General features: G+C 43.9%; 1 protein-coding gene across 3 annotated transcripts in view; it reads left to right on the top strand.

Annotated features, from left to right (window-relative positions):
* Positions 1-19726, top strand: part of RASAL1 (RAS protein activator like 1) — a 35919-nt gene that overhangs the window by 9520 nt on the left and 6673 nt on the right. For 2 of the 3 annotated variants that reach the window (XM_087913230.1, XM_087913231.1), the window contains 14 exons: positions 2738-2851; positions 3653-3714; positions 5005-5134; positions 7121-7202; positions 8084-8221; positions 9100-9188; positions 9942-10059; positions 11026-11182; positions 12049-12113; positions 14211-14323; positions 16584-16776; positions 17569-17706; positions 18932-19076; positions 19229-19404. In XM_087913230.1, coding sequence (XP_087769356.1) covers positions 2738-2851; positions 3653-3714; positions 5005-5134; positions 7121-7202; positions 8084-8221; positions 9100-9188; positions 9942-10059; positions 11026-11182; positions 12049-12113; positions 14211-14323; positions 16584-16776; positions 17569-17706; positions 18932-19076; positions 19229-19404 — 1720 coding nt within the window. Of the gene's footprint in view, positions 1-2737; positions 2852-3652; positions 3715-5004; positions 5135-7120; positions 7203-8083; positions 8222-9099; positions 9189-9941; positions 10060-11004; positions 11183-12048; positions 12114-14210; positions 14324-16583; positions 16777-17568; positions 17707-18931; positions 19077-19228; positions 19405-19726 lie in introns of all 3 variants that reach the window. The other variant, XM_087913232.1, reaches the window with a different exon arrangement.

Below are 19726 nucleotides of genomic sequence, written 5' to 3'. Positions count from 1 at the left end.
TGGCGTTTTGGCAGCTGCTCCGTTCTCCCTTTCCCAGCAGGAAGTGTTGAGCCAGGACTGAAGAGCATGAAACGGGATTTGTGTGTTGCTGTTGGAAGGAGGTGTGTGTGTGTGTGTGTCGAGGGCTTAAAGGAGAGAAGGGGAGAAAAAATCTTATTATTTGCCTTCGAAAACAACATTCTACCCAAGATGAGACTTCTTGGTAAACCTGCGTTAGTCCAAGAAAGAGATCAGGAGAGACTTCACAAGAAGTCACAACGCCACGATTGTACAAATGGGGTGGGTGTAATAATATCAGACTGATGGATAGAAAGGGATATTTACGGCTCAGGGTTGAACAGTGGTGCTCTCTGAGCTGGGTGGTTTTCTTGCAGACGTTTCATTGCCCAACTGGGTAATTTCAGCAGTGCTACAAGGGAGTGGAGTTTGTAGGGGTTTGTTGGATAGCATCATCAATCGTAGAAGGAAATGGGATTTGTGGAGAGAAGGAGAGAAGGAGGGGAAGAAAGAGAAGAAGTACTTAGTACTACTCTTTGAGCTTGTCGTATTCTTGCAGATATTTCATTGCCCGACTAGGTAATATTTTCAGCGCTAGAAAAGATTGGGGTTCCTCCCCCTGCCCCCCATTTTATATACTAAAGCAAACCCCACTCTCTCTTTTTTTTTTCTACTGGGGTTTGCTTTAGAATGTAGGTAACACTGATGCTGTTACCTAGTTCGGTAATGAAATGTTCTCAAGAAAACCACCAAGGTCAGAGTGCGCCAAAGACCCCTCTTATCAATGTTTATTTGACATTCCTGGCTCTCTCAAAAAGGTAATCGCGTTATTGCTAGAGATTCCATATGGATACCGCTGTCTGCAACCAGCAGGTTCTGCCTTGTTTGGCCTTTTGTTATATCTTTAAAAAAAAAAAAATCTTGCAAATGAAGGGGAAGAAAAGGCCTCTTTTTCTAAGAATGCTGTCTAGGAGAACCCGTATTTTAAGAAAATAAAGATGGAACTGACTGTTTCCCAGTGTTTTTTTCTGGAAAAGCTCTCATGTTTCCAGGGGAAAAAAAATAAATAAAGACGAGAGAAGCCAGGATGCTACGAAGCATCTTTTGAGCTTTGCAACCGACAATGTTCCCTGTAGCAGCTGGTTTGCAAATAGTAGATACTATTGTTGTTGTTGTTATGGTCGATTGCACGGATTGCCAGATGTTTAGACTGGATTTGGGCTTTTGGCCCACCTATCCAGTCCATTCCAAGGACCTTGGAGAGAGGCGGATGTTGCTAGTTGATAGTGTTGAAATTTTTGTTGCAAGCTGCTCCGAGCAACGCTGCCTCTTTGCAGTGGATCAGAGGAGATTTTGTCAATGCCAGTGGTGATCAAAGTGGATTAAATTTGACATTTTTATGTATCTATTGACCTCTTCTCAAGGACCTGGGGTGGGCAGATCCTGTTGCTGCTCTTATTATGAGTGTAGTTGTTGTTAGTCACAAAATGTGCTCACTAGTCCCCAAAGAGGTTTATCCCGAGATAAACGCTGTTTATCAATAATAAGAATGTGAAGGTGGAAGTGGAAGTGAGCTATCTGTGTAAAGTAATTGGGGAGAAAATTATGAGTTGGGTAGATAAAATAACGAGTTGATAGATGACAGATAGATAGATAGATAGATAGATAGATAGATAGATAGATATGATAGATAAAAAGATAGAGGATAGATAGAGGATAGGTAGGTAGATAGGTAAATAGATAGATGGATGGATAGATATATAGATGAGAGATAGATTAGATAGATAAAAAGGTAGATGGATAGATGGATGGATGGATGGAAGGATAGATGATAGGTAGATAGGTAGATGATAGATAGATTAGATAGAGATGATAGATAGATAGGCAGGCAGACAGAGAGAGAGAGAGGTGATAGACAAATAAGTGATAGATGATAAATACCATAGATGAGATAGATAGATAATAGGTAGCTGGGTAGGTAGGTAGATAGATGAGAGATAGATAGAGATGATAGATAGACAATACATAGATGATAGATAGATATAGATGGATATATGAATAGATAGATAATTGGAGAGAAATATGAAAGATAAAAGTAGGATAGGTAAATAGACAGACATAGATGTATGTCTGTATATATGTATTTGTGTGTATACCCAAACTATTATATATATGTGTGTGTGTGCATATACATATACACATATACACACACAGAGAGTATATGTAAACATATATGTGTGCGTGATAAAATCTCTGTACTGTATGCATGTGTGTGTGTGTGTTAGAAAACAATTCTAGAAAAGGTTTTTAAACTTGGATTGAAGCCAGTAAATGTCCTAAAAGACCTCTGGTCAGCCTCTCTTGCATTTGTTTTAATGTTATGTGTAAAGAAAGATTTCGAAAGGCAACATAATAAAGGTGATTGATAGATTGGCTGATTTGCTTCACTCCCTGCAAAACAAAGCCATCTTCTGTGCAAAAATGTTAGAAAAAGCATATTTTGTGTCTATGTTTTCATGCCTGGCTGGGCTGAACATTTGCTATTTTTCTATGGTTTTCCACCTGCCCATAACATTTTTTCCAGAATTAAGAAAGCAAAATATTGCAGCTGTTCAAAGCTTTATCCTCCCAGAATGGCACAGAAAGAGGTTTCTGGGTTCATGGCAGGCTGGCATTGTGGTAGCCGTTCTGACACTTTAAGCAAGTCAAGGGGCTTCCTTCCTTTTCTTTTGTCCTTCAGGACAGCCACGGTTTGGAAGAATCTCAACCCCTTCTGGGGCGAAGAATACACCTTGCACCTTCCCATGGGGTTCCACAACCTCTCTTTCTGTATCTTGGATGAAGACACCATTGGGTGAGTAGAACGCAAGAAACAGGAAAGAAAGCAAGAAAGCAAGAAAGCAAGCAAGCAAGCAAGCAAGCAAGCAAGCAAGAAAGAAAGAAAGAGAAAGAAAGAAAGAAAGAAAGAAAGAAAGAAAGAAAGAAAGAAAGAAAGAAAGAAAGAAAGAAAGGAAAGAAAAAAGAGGGAGGGAAGGGAGAAAGGGAAAAAAGGAAGGAAGGAAGAAAGAGAGAGGGAAGGAGAAAGGAAGGAAGGAAGAGGGAGGGAAGGAGAAAGGAAGGAAGGAAGGAAGAGGGAGGGAAGGAAGGAAGTGGGAGGGAAGGGAGAAAGGAAGAAAGAAAAAAGAAAGGGGGAAGGGGGAAGGAAGAAAGGAGGGGAGAAAGAAAGAAAGAAGGAAGGAGGGAAGGGAGAAAGAAAGAAAGTGGGAGGGAAGGAAGAAAGGAAGGAAAAAAGAAAAAGAGGGAAAGTGGGAAGGGAGAAAGGAAGGAAGGAAGGAAGGAAGGAAGGAAGGAAGGAAGGAAGAAGAAAACCAGAAAACCTTGAACTGAACCTGAAAGCAAACTGGCAGCCAGCTCTGGGAACAGCAATGTAACACGGACAACCTTAGGGCCTCCAAGAATTGCCCAGACAGCTGCGTTCTACACTAACTGAAGCTTCCAGATACTCTTCAAGGGTAGCCCCATGTAGACCATGAAGTGCAGAGTAGTTGTAGAATGAAGGAAGGGAACAAAGGTATTGTTTTATTCATTTTTTTTTCTCTCCCCCGGCAAAACTTTTGTGATCTCAGGTCTCTCTTTCGGCTTCCTTCTCTTGCAGGCATGATGATGTCATTGGCAAAATCTCTCTGAGCAAAGATGAGATTTCATCCCAGCCAAGGGGTAAGTAAGTGGCCTGGGAGTTACTCCTAAAGGATGCTGTCCTTGGTGACACCCCTGAGAGACTTAAGACTTAGAACAGGGGTTGACAACCTGCAGCTCTGGAGCTGCGTGCGGCTCTTTTCATCCCCTCGGCTCCACACACAGGATGTGTGTTTTTGCTTTATTTTTTATATATAATGTAGACCAAAGGATTGCATTTAATTTCATTGTACGAGGTGCCATGACAAGAACGTAAACTAACTAACACAAGGCTCTCGATTCACCTTGCAATGTTAAGAAGAGTTTGCTCTGCTTACATAGGGGATGTGGGAGAAGAGCAGGTGGAACCGGGGGCGGAGTTAAGCATGTTATCAGCTTAGAGTCATTCCATTGCCACAAATGGTCTAAATTCAACTCCTCCTGAATTCCCATTGACCCTTATTGGGTGCAAATTTAGCATCCAAGCTTTACTGGACCTGTCATGCCCTTCTTAGAGTTGGACTCTGAGGGAGAGGACGAACAGCTGACAAGGAGTGGAGGTGTGGATCCGGATGTTGTGGAGAAAGCTGGGGAAGGGCAGAGGCCGGCTGGGCAGTCAGAGGAAGAACCAGGCCCATCCCCATCTGCATCCTAGGACATGCAGGGGGGAATGGAGAAGGAAACAACTTGGCTTACAAGAGAGGAAGCGGCCATGATCTCATTGGTTGCAGCTGGGGAGAATAGTATATAAGAGAGACAATTACAACACAGCGTTGCCAGAAGCAAAGCGTGTTTTATTTTGGGCTGAAGTTATCTTAGTTGGCGTCCTTCCAACAGACTGTGCCTTGTTATCTCCTTGAAGTTGATAATTACTTATCTTGGTCCGTTGTGAAAATTCCTTGTAGTTTGTTTTAGTTTTTTATTTCACCTCTATCTGCTCATTGAGTTCGGACTGTACTGCTTTCTTTTGAAGATTGTTTTTGAGTACGTTTTATCCCCAGCTGAGAATTATTGAACAGTGGGGCCAAGTTGGAGGCATTAAAGGACATTTATTTACCTTTTGGATTTTGTTACGTTTGTGTTACACTCTGGGTCATCACAGGACCAGATTCTTGTGTTTGAATAAATCATCTTTTGTTTCTCTTGGAAAGTTCCTTGAAATTAAGTTGCAGGGTCCCAAATGAAGCCATTCATGCACCAAGGTGCAGTATTTGGAGTAGCGGGAAAGGATGGAGCGTTGGGCAGATTCAGTGCAACTATGAAAGGGAGGAACTCACCGAGGATATGATGAAACGGAAACTAGGTGTGGCCCCTAATTTCTCTTCATGGCAGGAATCGATAGCTGGATCAACCTGAGCCCCGTGGACCCCAACGAGGAGGTACAAGGGGAAATCTCGCTGGAGTTGCAGGTGGTGGAGGAAGCTCACCAACGGCTGCTTTGCTGCCATGTCCTTGAAGCGAGGTAAAGTCAGAGACAGAAGGTAGATCTACAGGGGGAATGGGAGGCTGGCTGTGTTTCCCTGGGAATAAGAGCGACACCGATAGCACTTATATACCACTTGACAGTGCTTTACGGTCCTCTCTGAGCGGTGTACAGGGTCAGCCTGTTGCAAACCCCAACAATCCGGGTCCTCATTTTCTGACCTTGGAAGGATGGAAGTCTGAATCAACCTTGAGCCAGTCAGGATCAAACTCCTGGCTGTGGGCAGAGTTAGCCTGCAATACTGCATCCTGACCACTGCGTCACCATGGCCCCTATCTATCTATCATCTATCTATCTATCTATCTATCATCTATCTATCTCTATTTAGTTATCAATCGATCTATCTATTTATCACCTGTCTGTCTGTCTGTCTATTTATTATCTATCTATCGTTATCTATATTATCTATCTAGGGTATCTGTCTGTCTATCTATCTATCTATCTATCTATCTATCTATCTATCTATCTATCTATCTATCTATCTATCATCTATCTATCTCTATTTAGTTATCAATCGATCTATCTATCTATCACCTATCTGTCTGTCTGTCTATTATCTATCGTTATATATATTATCTATCTAGGGTATCTATCTATATCTATCTATCTATCTATCTATCTATCTATCTATCTATCTATCTATCTATCTATCTATCTATCTATCTAGAACCTACCTGAGCAGAACAATCTTCCAGCTCTTTTTTTCCCCCCAAGTTAGACAAGTGATCAAGGGGTGTGAGGTTTGCTAATGCCACCCCATCCGTGAAAATGCGGAAGGTGTTGTAATAGAAAGGTGTCGACGTTGCTGTAGGGGGTGTGATTTTTATTTTATTTTTTATTTTTCTCTCCGTCTCCTATAGAAAGTGAGATAATTAACAGTTTATGATTTTTTTAAAAAAAAAATCCTGTGAACATTTTTGGCAGTTGCGAGAGCAGGGGTGGGATTCAAAAATTTTTAACAACTGGTTTTGTGGGCGTGGCTCAGTTGGTGAGCATGGCTTGGTGGTCATGTGACTGGGTGGACGTGGCTTGGTGGTCATGTGACTGGCTGGGCGTGGCCAACTCAATATCACTCACATCGAGGTGCGCATCTCCTCGCCTGGCCTCTTATGACTGTGGGGATGCTGAAACAGTCGTAAGTGTGAAAAGTGGTCATAAGTCATTTTTTTCAGTGCCATTGTAACTTTGAATGGTCACTCCACACAAGCAAAGTACCAGCAAAGGAGGGAAAAAAACTCCAGAGAACTTCCTGAGACAGGAAGTCTAGTCCTGCCAAGAATGTAATAAGGGTTAACGGAGAGACAGTTTCTGTAAGCAACACCAGAATGTTTCCTTCCTGCCTCCCTTACAGGATTAAACCAGTAATTTCTTCTAACAACCGGTTCTCTGAACTGCTTGGAATGTTAACAACCGGTTCTAGCGAATAGGTGCGAACTGGTAGAATCCCACCCCTGTGCGAGAGGTGGGAGATAGCATTGGAAAGTGAATGGCAAATCCATTTGGTTTGACAGAACATCTGATGGAGATCAAACCTAGTTTTTCCACCAATAACTTGCAATCACTCATGGAGATGACCTCAAGATTTTCCAGCCTTCTTGTTCACTAAGCTAAAATTCTATGTAATGTTCTTACATCAGAACTTATTCTCCTTCGCTGCTGTGTTGCTTGTTCTTGTCCTTTGAAAGTTGGGCCGTTTCTATTATATGCAAACTGGAAAACTGATTAAACATTTCTAAACAAGCTAGGATCCATATCCTGTTTGCAAATAACTGAGAAGGTTTGCAATGCAACAGAAAATGATGGTTTTACTAGGTCTTCACTGGAATGAATCACAACCAAAGGTCTATCCACGGATGACTGGCTTATTCTTGGAAAAAAAATTACAGCCGTGCAATTTTTTTCTGCTTTCCTGCTTTTGATCTGTTTTTTCCTGCCCTTGATCCTCTCTTGCCTTCTTGCCCTTAGAGATCTAGCACCACGTGATCTCTCAGGAACTTCAGATCCCTTTGCCCGCGTGCTATTTAATGGACAGATCCTGGAAACAGCTGTGAGTATCTTTGGGTATGCTTTGCAAGCTAGGGCAGAGATGTTGGGTAGCTTCTGAATGGCAGAGGAACCTACAAGTAGCCACAATGGTTGGGAAGAGATCCACTGGCCAGGAGATCCACTGAGCATACAACTCTTTAAAGCCATAGCTTTAAGGAGTTGAATGCCCAGAAGTCCAAAATATTTCCAGTAAAAAAAATATTATAGAATAAGTTTCTCAAAGATCCTACTAGATGTGTTTTCTCTAATCTAACCTTCTTCCAGATCAATGCTCATCTTCATGGCAAAGCAGATGAGCACTGTTAGAAGCAGCATCTTCAAGGAACATCCATCATTATTTATTAATTCTTGGACTGGCCAATATTTTCCACTTCAATTAAAAAAAAACACACACACATAACCAAACAAAGCCAGGAACCATGAAAAAGCGCCTTAAACGAAAAGCAGCGGAAGTATAAACTATTCCTGTACATCAGCGATTCTCAAACATTATTTGACTTGGTAGATTCCCCCAAAAGGATCCCAGACCATACCTTGAGAACCACTATTGTGTTTCCCCCAAAATAAGACCCTGTCTTATATGGTTTTTTTTTGCCACCAAAAGAGGCACCAGGTCTTATTTTCGGGGGATGTCATCCACTGACTAACCTCACTTGCGTGCGTCACCCCCGACCTCCTTTATATACCACAGTCATTAAGCAAATTGATTGTTTGCTATGGGACTTTTTGCTGAAAACCAGAAATAGATGCTGTTTTGTGGGGCGAAAACACCATCAAACATGATATAAAGGAATGCAGGACTCTGCTAAGCAGCCAGTCATAAGTTAATGACTGGTGGAGCCCAAGATTTTAACTAGAAAACTCACCTTTCCCTCTCTTCAGATCATCAAGAAGACCCGTTTCCCACGTTGGGAGGAAATGCTGGAGTTTGTCCTGGAAGATGGGGCTGATTCCGAGATGCCCCTTGTTGTAGAAGTCTGGGATTGGGACATGGTAGGCAAGAATGACTTCCTGGGACAGGTAAGGACAAAGAAGACTCAGGGATGAAGGAGGTTGACCCTTGACTTGAGTTTCACCAAGCATTCCATTGTGTAGGAGGCCTGGGAGAACATTCAACCAACACAACTCTTTAGCTTAGAAGTTGACGTGCCATATATGAACCCTGTGTTTGCAGCACCCAGAGGTGATATTCAGCTGGTTCAGACCAGTTCTGGAGAACCGGTAGCGGAAATTTTGAGTAGTTCAGAGAACCGGCAAATCCCACCTCAGACTGGCCCCACCCCCATCTAGTCTTTGCCTCCCATTGAGTCCCAGCTGGTTGGTTGTGTCTTCTTTGATTGCCCTGCACAGGAGAATGAGCTGAAAAGAAGTTAGTGGGTTCGGGAGGGAATGGGGATTTTGCAGTAACCTTACCCCAGGAGTGGGTGGGGGGAATGGAGATTCTACAGTAGAGTAGAGTAGAGTAGAGTAGAGTAGAGTAGAGTAGAGTATGGAGCTAGAAGGAACCTTGGAGGTCTTCTGCCCTCTGCTCAGGCAGGAGACCTACCATTTCAGATTAATAACTACCTAGTTTCTTTTTAAAAACCTCCAGCACCTACAATGCCTGGTAGCAAACTGTTCCACTGGTTAATTGTCCTCCCTGTTAGGAAGTTTTCCTTAATTCCAGGATGCTTCTCTCTTTGATTATTTTCCAACCATTATTTCTTGTCCGGCCCTCCGGTGCTTTGCATTTTGGTCGGTGCTTTGCTGTTTTCCCTTTTTCTCAAGCAGCAGAAAGATCTTTGATCTTGGTCTACGACTGCAGAGGCAAATAAATAAATCAAAGGAAAGAAGCATTTCTCAGCTGCGATTTCACTCTGATCCCTGGGTTGATCTGCATTTTTCTTGTTTCCATGCAGGTCAAGTTTTGTCTGGGCTCCGTGCAGAAGACCATTCTCAAAGACTGGTTTCGCCTACTTCCTCTGCCCAATGCAGGGGAGGATGCTGGGTAAATAAGAAGTCGTCTCATGCGATGTTTGGGATTGGAGCACCCTTGGTTGACTAGTCAAAAGACTCTGTCTCATTTCGGAGACCTCTCAGTCGTTTTTGTATCTGTTAGCTAGAGAGTTGCTGAGCCTATTAGATTAGAATTCTTTATTGGCCAAGTGTGATCGGACACACAAGGAATTTGTCTTGGTGCAAATACTCTCAGTGTACATAAAAGAAAAGGTACATTCGTCAAGTGTCAAGAATCAATAAGGTACAACACTTAATGATAGTCATAGGGTGCTATAGTTCAGATTTAAAGGGATCTAATGAGAGATAAGAGGAATGCGGTGGCTCAGTGGCTAAAACGCCTAAGCTTGTTGATCAGAAAGTTCAAATCCTTAGCGCCACGTCACGGAGTGAGTTCCTGTCCCTTGTCCCAGCTTCTGCCAACCTAGCAGTTTGAAAGCACGTAAAATGCAAGTAGAAAAATAGGGACCACTTTGGTGGGAAGGGAACAGCATTCTGTGTGCCTTCCGGGTTTAGTCATGCTGGCCACATGACCACGGAGACCGTCTTCGGCTTTTTAACGGAGGTGAGCACTGCACCATAGAGCCAGAAACGACTAGCATGTACCTTTGCCTTTAATGAGAGACAGTTTGGTGTAGCAGTTCAAGAAGCCAGATCAGGAGTAGGGAATTATCCTTTGTAAACCTCTCTTTGCAAAGCAAAACGTGCAGGTTAGATGTAATGTTGATCTCTGCTTTGCTTGCAGGGATAAACTGGGTCAGCTAAGATTGCAGGTTCGGCTTGCTGAAGACAGGATCCTGCCTTCCAGCTATTATCAACCCCTGATAGACCTCCTTGTGGAATCTGTCTTGTGTCCTCCAGAGGTGGGCAGTTGAACAGAACCTATAAAAAGATGAAGAATTTTGGTTGGATTTTTTTAAGGTGGGGAGAAAGGGGGATTATAAAAAGAGACATCCTAAGTATGGGACAAAGTGAATGTGAATAAGAATGTAAGCCATGGTTGTTTTTAATTGTGGTTTGTTGGGTAATTCACCTTGGCTGGGCACCTAGGAAATGAAAAGCTATCAATTATAGCTTAAAAACTATAATGGATCTGGATTCACACATAAGGTTAAACCTCAATCAGAAAAAAAAATACATTAGGTTTAGCATGATTCTAAACCCAATATAACAGCCGACAAACTAAAATAACAATATTACTTTACATAGATTGCATTTCAAAACTAGAGTTGTTATTTCCAGTTTTAGTATCAATTGCCGCAGTGCAATCAGGAAAGAACAGAGTTTTCTCTACATATGGATAATTTGAGATTACAGGACCTTGGACAGCTCCCTGGGAATGCAGGAGTTGCTCCTGAGAAATCCATCTCAAGTCTGAAGTTTTGAGAGGTCAAGAGGGATTCACATCGATTATACACATCAGTGTGAACTTTCAAGTTCAAAGTTGGTTTGATCCGATTATTATTTGAAGTCAAACCTTCAGATCGGTGCATTGGATGCCTTTGAACTGACTCAAAGATTGGACAGACTTTGCAGATCAACATGTCTAATTGAATCAATCCGATCATCTGAAGCACAACGTTGAAAGAAATCGCAAAGGGAAACTATTCAATTATTTGAACTGAATTGAAGATTCCAATTAGACCTTACTTGATTTACGCAGGTTCTGTAATGGGTCCATCTCTGGAGAAGTTCTACTTCTCCATCAACATCCTCAGCCAAATGATTAAACTCAAGGCCTTTTTTCTATATCAGGAAGGTCTGTGTAGGTTTTCAATATCATACGTGTGTGTGTACGTTAATGATAGGTATTGTGCTACTCTGCACAGGAGGCAGATGACCTCACCCCACTCGCCCTTCTGGAAGAAGTCTGTTTGGTGGAGAGTCGTCAGGATGTATCCATCAAGCTTGTCAAGATCTTCCTTGGGCAAGGCTTGGTTATACCTTTCTTGGATTACCTGAATTTCCATGAGATTTCAAGAACAAGTAAGTGCCTTCAAATATCAAATTTATAGAGTCAGCAAATTGCCCCCAACAATCTGGGTCCTCATTTTACCGACCTCGGAAGGAGGGAAGGCTGGGTCTACCTTGAGGTGGTCAGGATCGAACTGCTGGCATTCGGCAGAGTCAGCCTGCAATACTTATATACCACTTCACAGCGCTTTACAGTGCCCCCTCTAAACAGTTTGCAAAGTCAGCCTATTGCCCCCAACAATTTGGGGTCCTCATTTTACTGACCTCTGAAGGATGGAAGGCTGAGTCAACCTCAGGTCACGTCAGAATCAAACTCCTGGCAGTGGACAGAGTTAGTTTGCAATACTGCCCTTTAACCACTGCGCACCCAGGACTCCTGAATGTCAAAGTGGGGACCAATCCAATCTCCACAGGGATGAATCTCCAAAAGGAGGGAGCCACCATAGAGAAGCCCCTTCTTCTGGATACTGACAGGAGTATCTCCTTAGGAGACAGGACTCATGACATTCCCTGCTTGCCCATTTTGGTGAGCCAGGTAGATGTGACCGTGTCTTATCTGCGTCCAGTTTTGGTCCCTGCGATGCACAAAAGCTGATGAAAGTCTAGATGCCTTTAAACCCAGTTTTAAATTATGTGAAACCAAAGCAGTCCTGAGCAAAACGAAACATGAGCCAAGAAGTTGAGCGTGAGTGATGGGGAGGTGTTGAATGGCTTATTTTAAACCCAAGATCATGGATGCGATGAGTTGGCTTGACGGTGGTGGTAGAATGCCAAACGCAATCTGGAACGATGATCACGGGCGTCGCTTACTCATCTTCAAATAATTAGAGGAGAAAATGTCACGTTCCTCCGTGTTTTGATTTTTGTTTTTTTTACAGTGGATCCCAACACCCTCTTCCGTTCCAACTCGCTGGCCTCCAAATCCATGGAACAATTTATGAAGGTGAGCGAGGAGCAGTGAGAACGTAAGAGAGGGCGATTAGGATGGAGAGAGTTGAAGCAGAAGGATCAGTCTCAAAAAATTGCTAGAAAGAAAGATAATGCCATGAATTGCGGAATATGTTCCAAATGGAGGGTGCCAGGTTTTTCTCTAGTTCGATTTCCTATGCCAATTGTTTCTTTTTTTGGGGGGGAGGAGGGTTAGAATGGGATAAAGCTGGATGCCAACTGTGTTGCCATGGTGGAGAAAAGGGTGCGCCAGGTGGCAAACATCCCACAATAAGATACGGCAGCGCAGCCCTTGTGAAAACGTTTAATTGTACCCTGGGTTCCTGATGGTCACAATGTGGTCAAAATGAGCTGCTTAGTAATACATTATCCCATTTTGTAGAGGACCCTCTGTTTGTCTAGAATATCAGTTTAAAAAATGGCCATAACAGGCACTGACAGGAGGCGTTTGCGAGGTCCGATGAAAGCTTCGATAGCTCAAGGACAAAACAGTGTTATTGGATCTTGAACTTTATACTGCACTGGTGAGATTACTCTTAAAATACGGCATCCAATTTTGGTCGCCAGGATGTAGAAAAGATGTTGAGACTCTAGAAAGAGTTCAGAGAAGAGCAACGAAGATGATTAGGGGACTGGAGGCTAAAACATATAAAGAACGGTTGCAGGAACTGGTTATGTCTAGTCTGATGAAAAGAAAGACTAGGGGAGACATGATAGCAGTCTTCCAATATCTCAAGGGTTGCCCCAAAGAAGAGGGAATCAAGCTATTCTCCAAAGGAAGGACAAGAAGCAACGAGGGGAAACTCATCAAGGAGAGAAGAAACCTAGAACTATTGATTGATTGATTGATTGATTGATTGGATTTGATTTGCCAATTGCTTACAAGAAATAGATATAAGAATAAACAGGAGTATGAATACAGGAAATAGGTACGAATAAATGGGGACAATAGGACAGGGACAATAGGTACAATGGTGCACTTATGCCCACCCCTTACAGACCCCTTAGGAATGGGGTGAGGTCAATAGTGGATAGTTTGAGGTTAAAGGAGTGGGGGTTTGAGGATGTAACAACAGAGTCAGGTAGTGCATTCGAGGCATTGACCACTCTGTTGCTGAAGTCGTACTTTCTGCAATCAAGTTTGGAGCGGTTAACATTAAGTTTGTATCTATTGTGTGCTTTTGTATTGTTACGGTTGAAGCTGAAGTAGTCATTAACTGGTAGGACATGGTAGCAGACAAATTTATGTACTATGCTTTAGTCCAACCGTAGGCATCATAGTTCTAGGTTGCCCAAACTAAGGGGACATTTCCTAACAGTTAATCAGTGGAACAACTTAACGTCCAGAAGTTGTGGATGCTCCAATAGTGGAAGTTTTGAAGAAGAAGAGATTGAACAACCATTTGTCTGAAATGATAACAGGGGGGTTGGAATAGAAGACTCTGCTATTCTATTCTAGTCAAAGAGAAAAACTACTAGGTGATAGGATAGCAGTCTTCCAATACTTGAGGAGCTGCCACAAAGAAGAGGGAGTCAAGTTATTTTCCAAAGCACCCGAAGGCAGGACAAGGAGTAACAGGTGGAAGGTTAAAGAGAGATCTAATTTGGAACTAGGGAGAATTTTCCTTAGAAAGAATTAATGAGTGAGCCGGCTTCTAGATGGCGTCTAGAACTTGTGTGGGTGCTCCATCACTGGAGGTTTTCAAGAAAAGATTGGACAGCCATTTGTCAGAAAGACTGTAGGATCCCCTGGAGGTAGTTGGGCAGGTGAGAAGCTCACAAACAAGTGATCACACAACCCCGGAACACTACAACCATTGTAAATTCATGCCAGTTGCCGGGCATGAATTTTGAACCCAAGACTGTGGGAATGCTTGTGAGAGTTGCAAATGTGAGGGCAGGTCATAAAATTTGTACAGTGTTGTGTGTTTGAATAGTTACTAAATGAATGGGTTATAAGCGGAGTACCATCTGAAAGAAGATTTGGGAGTGTAAGATTCCTTCTTTAATAGCAACTCTTACTTAAAAAAAAAAAAAACTAATGTGTTTTATCTCACCTTCCACACCTCCCCAATTTCCTGGTCCTTTGTAGATCGTGGGAATGCCCTATCTCCACAAAGTTTTAAAAGTGATCATACATCGGATCTTCGAAGAGAAGAAGTATGTGGAACTCGATCCCTGCAAGATTGAACCTAGCCGGGCCAAGTAAGGAAATACATGCATATTTATTGAATGGATTCAATAATGTTTATGTAAATTGTCCCAATAGCACTTAGATTTATATACCGCTTCACAGTGCCTTTCCAGCCCCTCTCTAAGCTGTTTACAGAGTCAGCCTCTTGCAAACCCCTCTACAATCTGGGTCTGTTCCATTGGTTGATGGTTCCCACTGTCAGAAAATTCTTCCTTATTTCCAGGTTGAATCTCTCCTTGGTAGTTCCCATCCATTATTCCTTGTCTGGCCTTTGTGTGCCTTGGAAAATAACTTGACCCCCTTCCTCCTCTCTGTAGCAGCCCCTCAAATATTGGAAGACTGCTATCCTGTCTCCCCTGGTCCCTTCTCTTCACTAGACTAGCCAGGCCCAGTTCCTGCAACTGTTCTTCACCGTAGGTTTTAGCCTCCAGTCCCCTGATCATCTTGGTTGCTCTTCTCGGCAGAAGGGGATAGTTTGAGGGAGGGTGGGGGGAGTCTGTCAGTCCCAGGACCCTTTGTGATCCAAATAAGGGGAGGTCCGTGGGTCCAAATGGTGCTTGAGGATTAACCCCCAGGGTATCCAAGCAAGAGAATGCATACGCCGCTCTTAAAGACTAAAGCCCCTGAAAATCAAATAGCACGCTCGTCTTCACAAGGAAGAAAAAAAAAATCTGCTCTCCTGTCACCTTCCCGTCCAATGCACGCATGTGGAAAGGCTGTCACTCGTGTTGCGAGCGCGCGGGGTTGTTTGTTGGGTGTGAGAGCTCGATTTAGGTGAGTGCTGATGGCACCGCGCCTCGCGTTTTTGGAGAAGGGTGCCAACAGTGATTGAGGGCTTTGAGAACAAGCTGCCCAAGCTCGCTGCGAGATTTTTTTCCAATACTCCAAAGATAGCGCGGTCCTTGGGATGCTTGTTCACTCTGGTTGCTAGGCAACCCTGTCTCCGGGATGCTGCCGGGGAAGAACAACACAAGCACTGCATCAAGATAGCATGGAAGCGGAGTGTGTCCGCTAGAGGGTGCGCCTTGCTGCAGACGCAGTCAAAGAGCCCACGAGCTGGGAATGACGTCGCTCAAGACATGGGAAGGGAGCCGTCACGCTCTGGGCAGCTGGGCCCATTTCCGAGGTCCACCTGCCCGTGAAAGAGCTGAGTAGGCATCCTAGCCTAGAATCCCAGCGGTGGAAGGGATCCTTGAGGTTCTCAGGTCCACCCCTTCTGCGGGAACCTAAGAGAATTGGATGCACTCTGACCTTCCTCATTTATCCACAATAAATGCACAAATGTCCACAGTAGAAAGCATCCTCACATACTGCATTATGGTGTGGTACGCTGGCTTGACAGTTATGGATAGAAAGACATCACAGAGGGTGGCGAGCGCAGCAAAAAACAATCGTGGGCTGTTTCCTGATACCACTGGATGACCTCACTAGGGCTCGCTGCCTTAGAAGAGTGAGGAAAATTCTCAGGGATGACTCACATCCCCGTCAGCACTTCTTCACTCTCCTGCTATCAGGTAGGAGATACAGAAGCATAGCCAGTTGCACCAACAGGCTGAAGAACAGTTTCTAACCATGGGCTGTCAGACTTCTGAACGGAAAATAACTTCATGTCAACAGAGTATGACAGACTTGCAGGACCGGTGTGTTGTGCAAGAAGGTCACGTGGTGTAATAAGATTGGGACTGGGTTAAGGGACCTCTGTCCTCACTGTGAGTTTATTTATTTTACTTATTTATTTGATTTATCAATCGCTTACAAGGCCATCTTCACCAAGCCAGCTGTTGGAGGCCGTTATCTTGTTTAGCCCATCGAGTAGCTAACCAAAGTTTAGAGGCGTTTGACTCTCTGGATTTGTTCCGAACATTTCGTTTCATGTCTTCCAAACAGACATTTGGAAACGGCTTTGCCAAGGACCAGTCTCGGTGATCGATAAGCCACGAGGTTTATGTTCGTGCCTTGTTCTTCAAATCTGTTGACTTTCAGATGTATGGACTTCCAACTCCCAGAATTCATATCTAGCTGGGGAATTCTGGGAATTGAAGTCCACGCATCCTAAAAGTTCAGCACTCTTCAGAAGCTTCTTGGATAAGAAGCAAAACCAAACATCTTCAGAATAAAAGACAAGAAGTCCAGCTGCCTCTTGAAAAAAGCACCTTTGGGATTCCGGCTGTGCTGTAGACTTGAGCTTCTTTGATGATGCTGTTCCCTTTGAAAGCGCAAATTCCTGTGTTTTTGTTTTTTTTTAACACCTCTTTTGGGTATTTTGTTCAGGTGGATCTCTTTCAAAGCCTCCCTGTCTGAGGCCCAGATCCGAGAAGGCAGTTTGGAAGTGCTGAAGGGGTATTTGGGTGAGATCATGGATGCCATTGTGGGTTCAACCGAGAGCTGCCCTTCTCTCATGCGGGTAGCTTTCAAACAGCTGTACAAACGAGTGGAGCAACGCTTTAAGGAAGCAGAGCACCAGGTAAGAATAAATTTAAAAGGAATATATTTGTAGCAGGATGGAACGGTGTCTTTCTTGGTGCTCTCTGCACTGGGTAGTTTTCTTGTAGACGTTTCATGACCCAACTAGGGAACATCATCAGTGCAGGAAGGGGGTGGGGTTTATGGAAAAGAGAAGGAGGAGGAGGATTGTGGAGTCCTTGGTGCCCACTGAGCTTGATGGTTTCCTTGCAGATGTTTCATTGCCCAACTAGGTAATATCATTAGTGCTAGAGTGGGGTTTGCTCTCTGTTTATATACAGTGGCTTGCCTTGTTGACAAATAACCTATTCCCTTCTAGCACTGATGTTGCTACCTAGTTGGGTAATGAAATATCTGCAAGAAAACCACCACATTCAGAAAGCACCAAGGACACCGCACTCAGGAGAGTCTGGGGACCTAGCAGGCCAGGGGCCTTCAAGCTTGACAGCTTTAAGACTTGTGGACCTCAACTCCCAGAATTCCTCCCCCTCCATTCATGTCAGCTCAGAGATTCTGGGAGTTGAAACCCACAAACTTGCCAAGTTTGAAGACCCTTGTAGCAGGCTGTCTCAAAGAGGAGAACGTAAAAGCTCTTCTCTCCTGCTTGGGTGGGGGTTGGACTAGATGACCCACAAGGTCCCTTCCAACTCTGTTCATCTGTTAATTTCAGAGGTTCTGAGGTTGTTTTGGGTATTTTCACATTTATAATTCAAATTTAACAGCCTTTTTTTTTTCCCTGTAAGGGTGACTGGCCCTGTCTGTGCCTTCTTTATTCTTGGTGATTTCCTTCCAGGAAACCAAATACATCGCCATCAGTGGTTTCCTCTTCCTCCGCTTCTTCGCCCCAGCAATTTTGACCCCGAAACTCTTCAGTCTCCGAGATCATCACGCGGACACACAGACCAGCAGGACTCTCTTACTTCTGGCCAAGGTATATCGGATGAGTTTCCCCTCGGAGTCCCCCCAGATGATGGTTTTTTTTCCCCAACCTTGTGGACCCTTTACTAGACGTGTGGACTTCATCTCCCAGAATTCCCTGACCAGCATGCTGCCTGAGGAATTCTGGGAACTGAATCCGCACATCGGAAAACTTGATGGCGGGAGGATTCTAGAAGTTGTAGATCTTAAAGGATGCCGGCTGGGGAACTCCAAGAGCTAAAGTCCAGGCATCATAAAACATGGTGGATGGCAAATCCAAGGAGTTGAATTCCACCCATCTTAAAGTCCCCAAGTTTGAAAAAAATACTGCTCTAAAGGGGGCATTTGAATTCAGGAGTTTTGGAGTGAATGAATGAATGAAAAAAGTGGAGAAGGAGAAGCTGGAAATCATCCTCGGCAGATAAAGATGAGAGGAATGTAACGTAGGATAAGATTAAGCAATGTTTGTTGGAGACATTGAGTAATATTTCTGTTGTGGCCCTTCGGCTGCTGGTGGAGTGGCAGCAGAGTCGGACAGTGAGGAGGTTGGGGAGGAACCTGGGCTAGTCCTGGAGGTTGAGGAAGGCTCAGATGAGGGCTCTGCATCAGAGGCAGGGATGGGGACAGGGCAGGCTGGGAGTCGGAGATCAGTGGGGAAGAAGAACAGCTGGAGCCTGTTCCCAGCCTGCACATGCGCAGAGCTGCCAAAAGAAAAAAAACAATTAAAAACTCAGGGTTGACGTGGAATTAAGGCCACAGGTGTACGGTGGATGGCCCCTCCCATAGGGATTAAAAGAGGAGCAAAAGGGGAGGGGGCTTTTGCAGGAAACAATTCATTTGTTGCAGAGGTGTGAAGATCTGTCTGTGCATCTCAGAGACTCTGTGCTGAGACCTTCCTTGTCAGCACTGCGTTTGGAAATATTTACTTGGCGGCTCTCCAAGACAGACAACGTCTCAGCTAATAATTATACCTTTGCAAGACTGTTCTGGCTGAATGGGAATGCAATAAATTCACATTCATTTATTAAAAGAGCTTTTGCCGGGACTCAAGAGTTTGCTTAGTGCTTTGGGGGGACAGCCTAGGACAGAACAATTTTAAATTTTAGAAGCATGCCATGGGCGCTGTTACCAAACGGCTATCACATGCAGAAGAAGTTGAGCGTTAACTCGTGTTTGGCGTGTTGGCTTGTTCTGGTGTGAGTCCGCTGGCATCTCCCTCCTGCCTCTCTCCCTGGCAGGCGGTACAGAGCATTGGCAACCTTGGGCTCCAGCTAGGGCACGGGAAGGAGCAATGGATGGAGCCCCTACACCCCTTCATCCTTGCCAGCATCGGGCGTGTCCAAGAATTCCTCGACCGTCTCGTAGATGTGGACACGGAGATGGGTGAGTCACGTTTGCTGCACTGCCGTAATGAGGCTATGAGACTTAGAATACTACACCTAGTTCTGGTCACCGTGATACAAGGAAGATGTTGAGATCCTAGGAAGGGTGTAGAGAAGAGCAAGATTGCTTTCTTTTTTTTTTTCCCCCTCTAGAAGGAAGCGAAAAACAACCTTGGACCCTCTTCCACTCTTCGGCCATCATCAAAGAAGGTTACCTGCAGAAACGGAAAGCAGAAGGGGTCCACCTGGTGTCCCGTTTCACCTTCAAAAAGCGGTACTTCTGGTTGAGCCATGAAAGCTTTTCCTATTCCAAATCTCCAGAGGGGCAAGTAAGAACCAGTCTGCCTGCCTGCCATCTATCATCTCTCTCTCTTTTTCTCCTTCTCATCTATCTATCTATCTATCTATCTATCTATCTATCTATCTATCTATCTATCTATCTATCTATCTATCTATCTATCCTCTCTATATCTATCTATCATCTATTATCTATCTATCATGTATCTGTCTGTCTGTCTATGTATCTACTTATTATCTATCTATCCATCCATCTATCTATCATCTATCTGCCTGTCTGCCTGCCTATCCATCCATCCATCCATCCATCCATCCATCCATCCATCTCTTTATCTATCTCTTTATCCTCTCTAT

The sequence above is a fragment of the Pseudonaja textilis genome, chromosome 15 (genome assembly GCF_049901715.1).
Source record: "Pseudonaja textilis isolate UNSWEBS1 chromosome 15, rPseTex1.2, whole genome shotgun sequence".
Lineage (NCBI taxonomy): Eukaryota > Metazoa > Chordata > Lepidosauria > Squamata > Elapidae > Pseudonaja > Pseudonaja textilis.
This window is presented reverse-complemented; position numbering and strand designations above follow the sequence as displayed.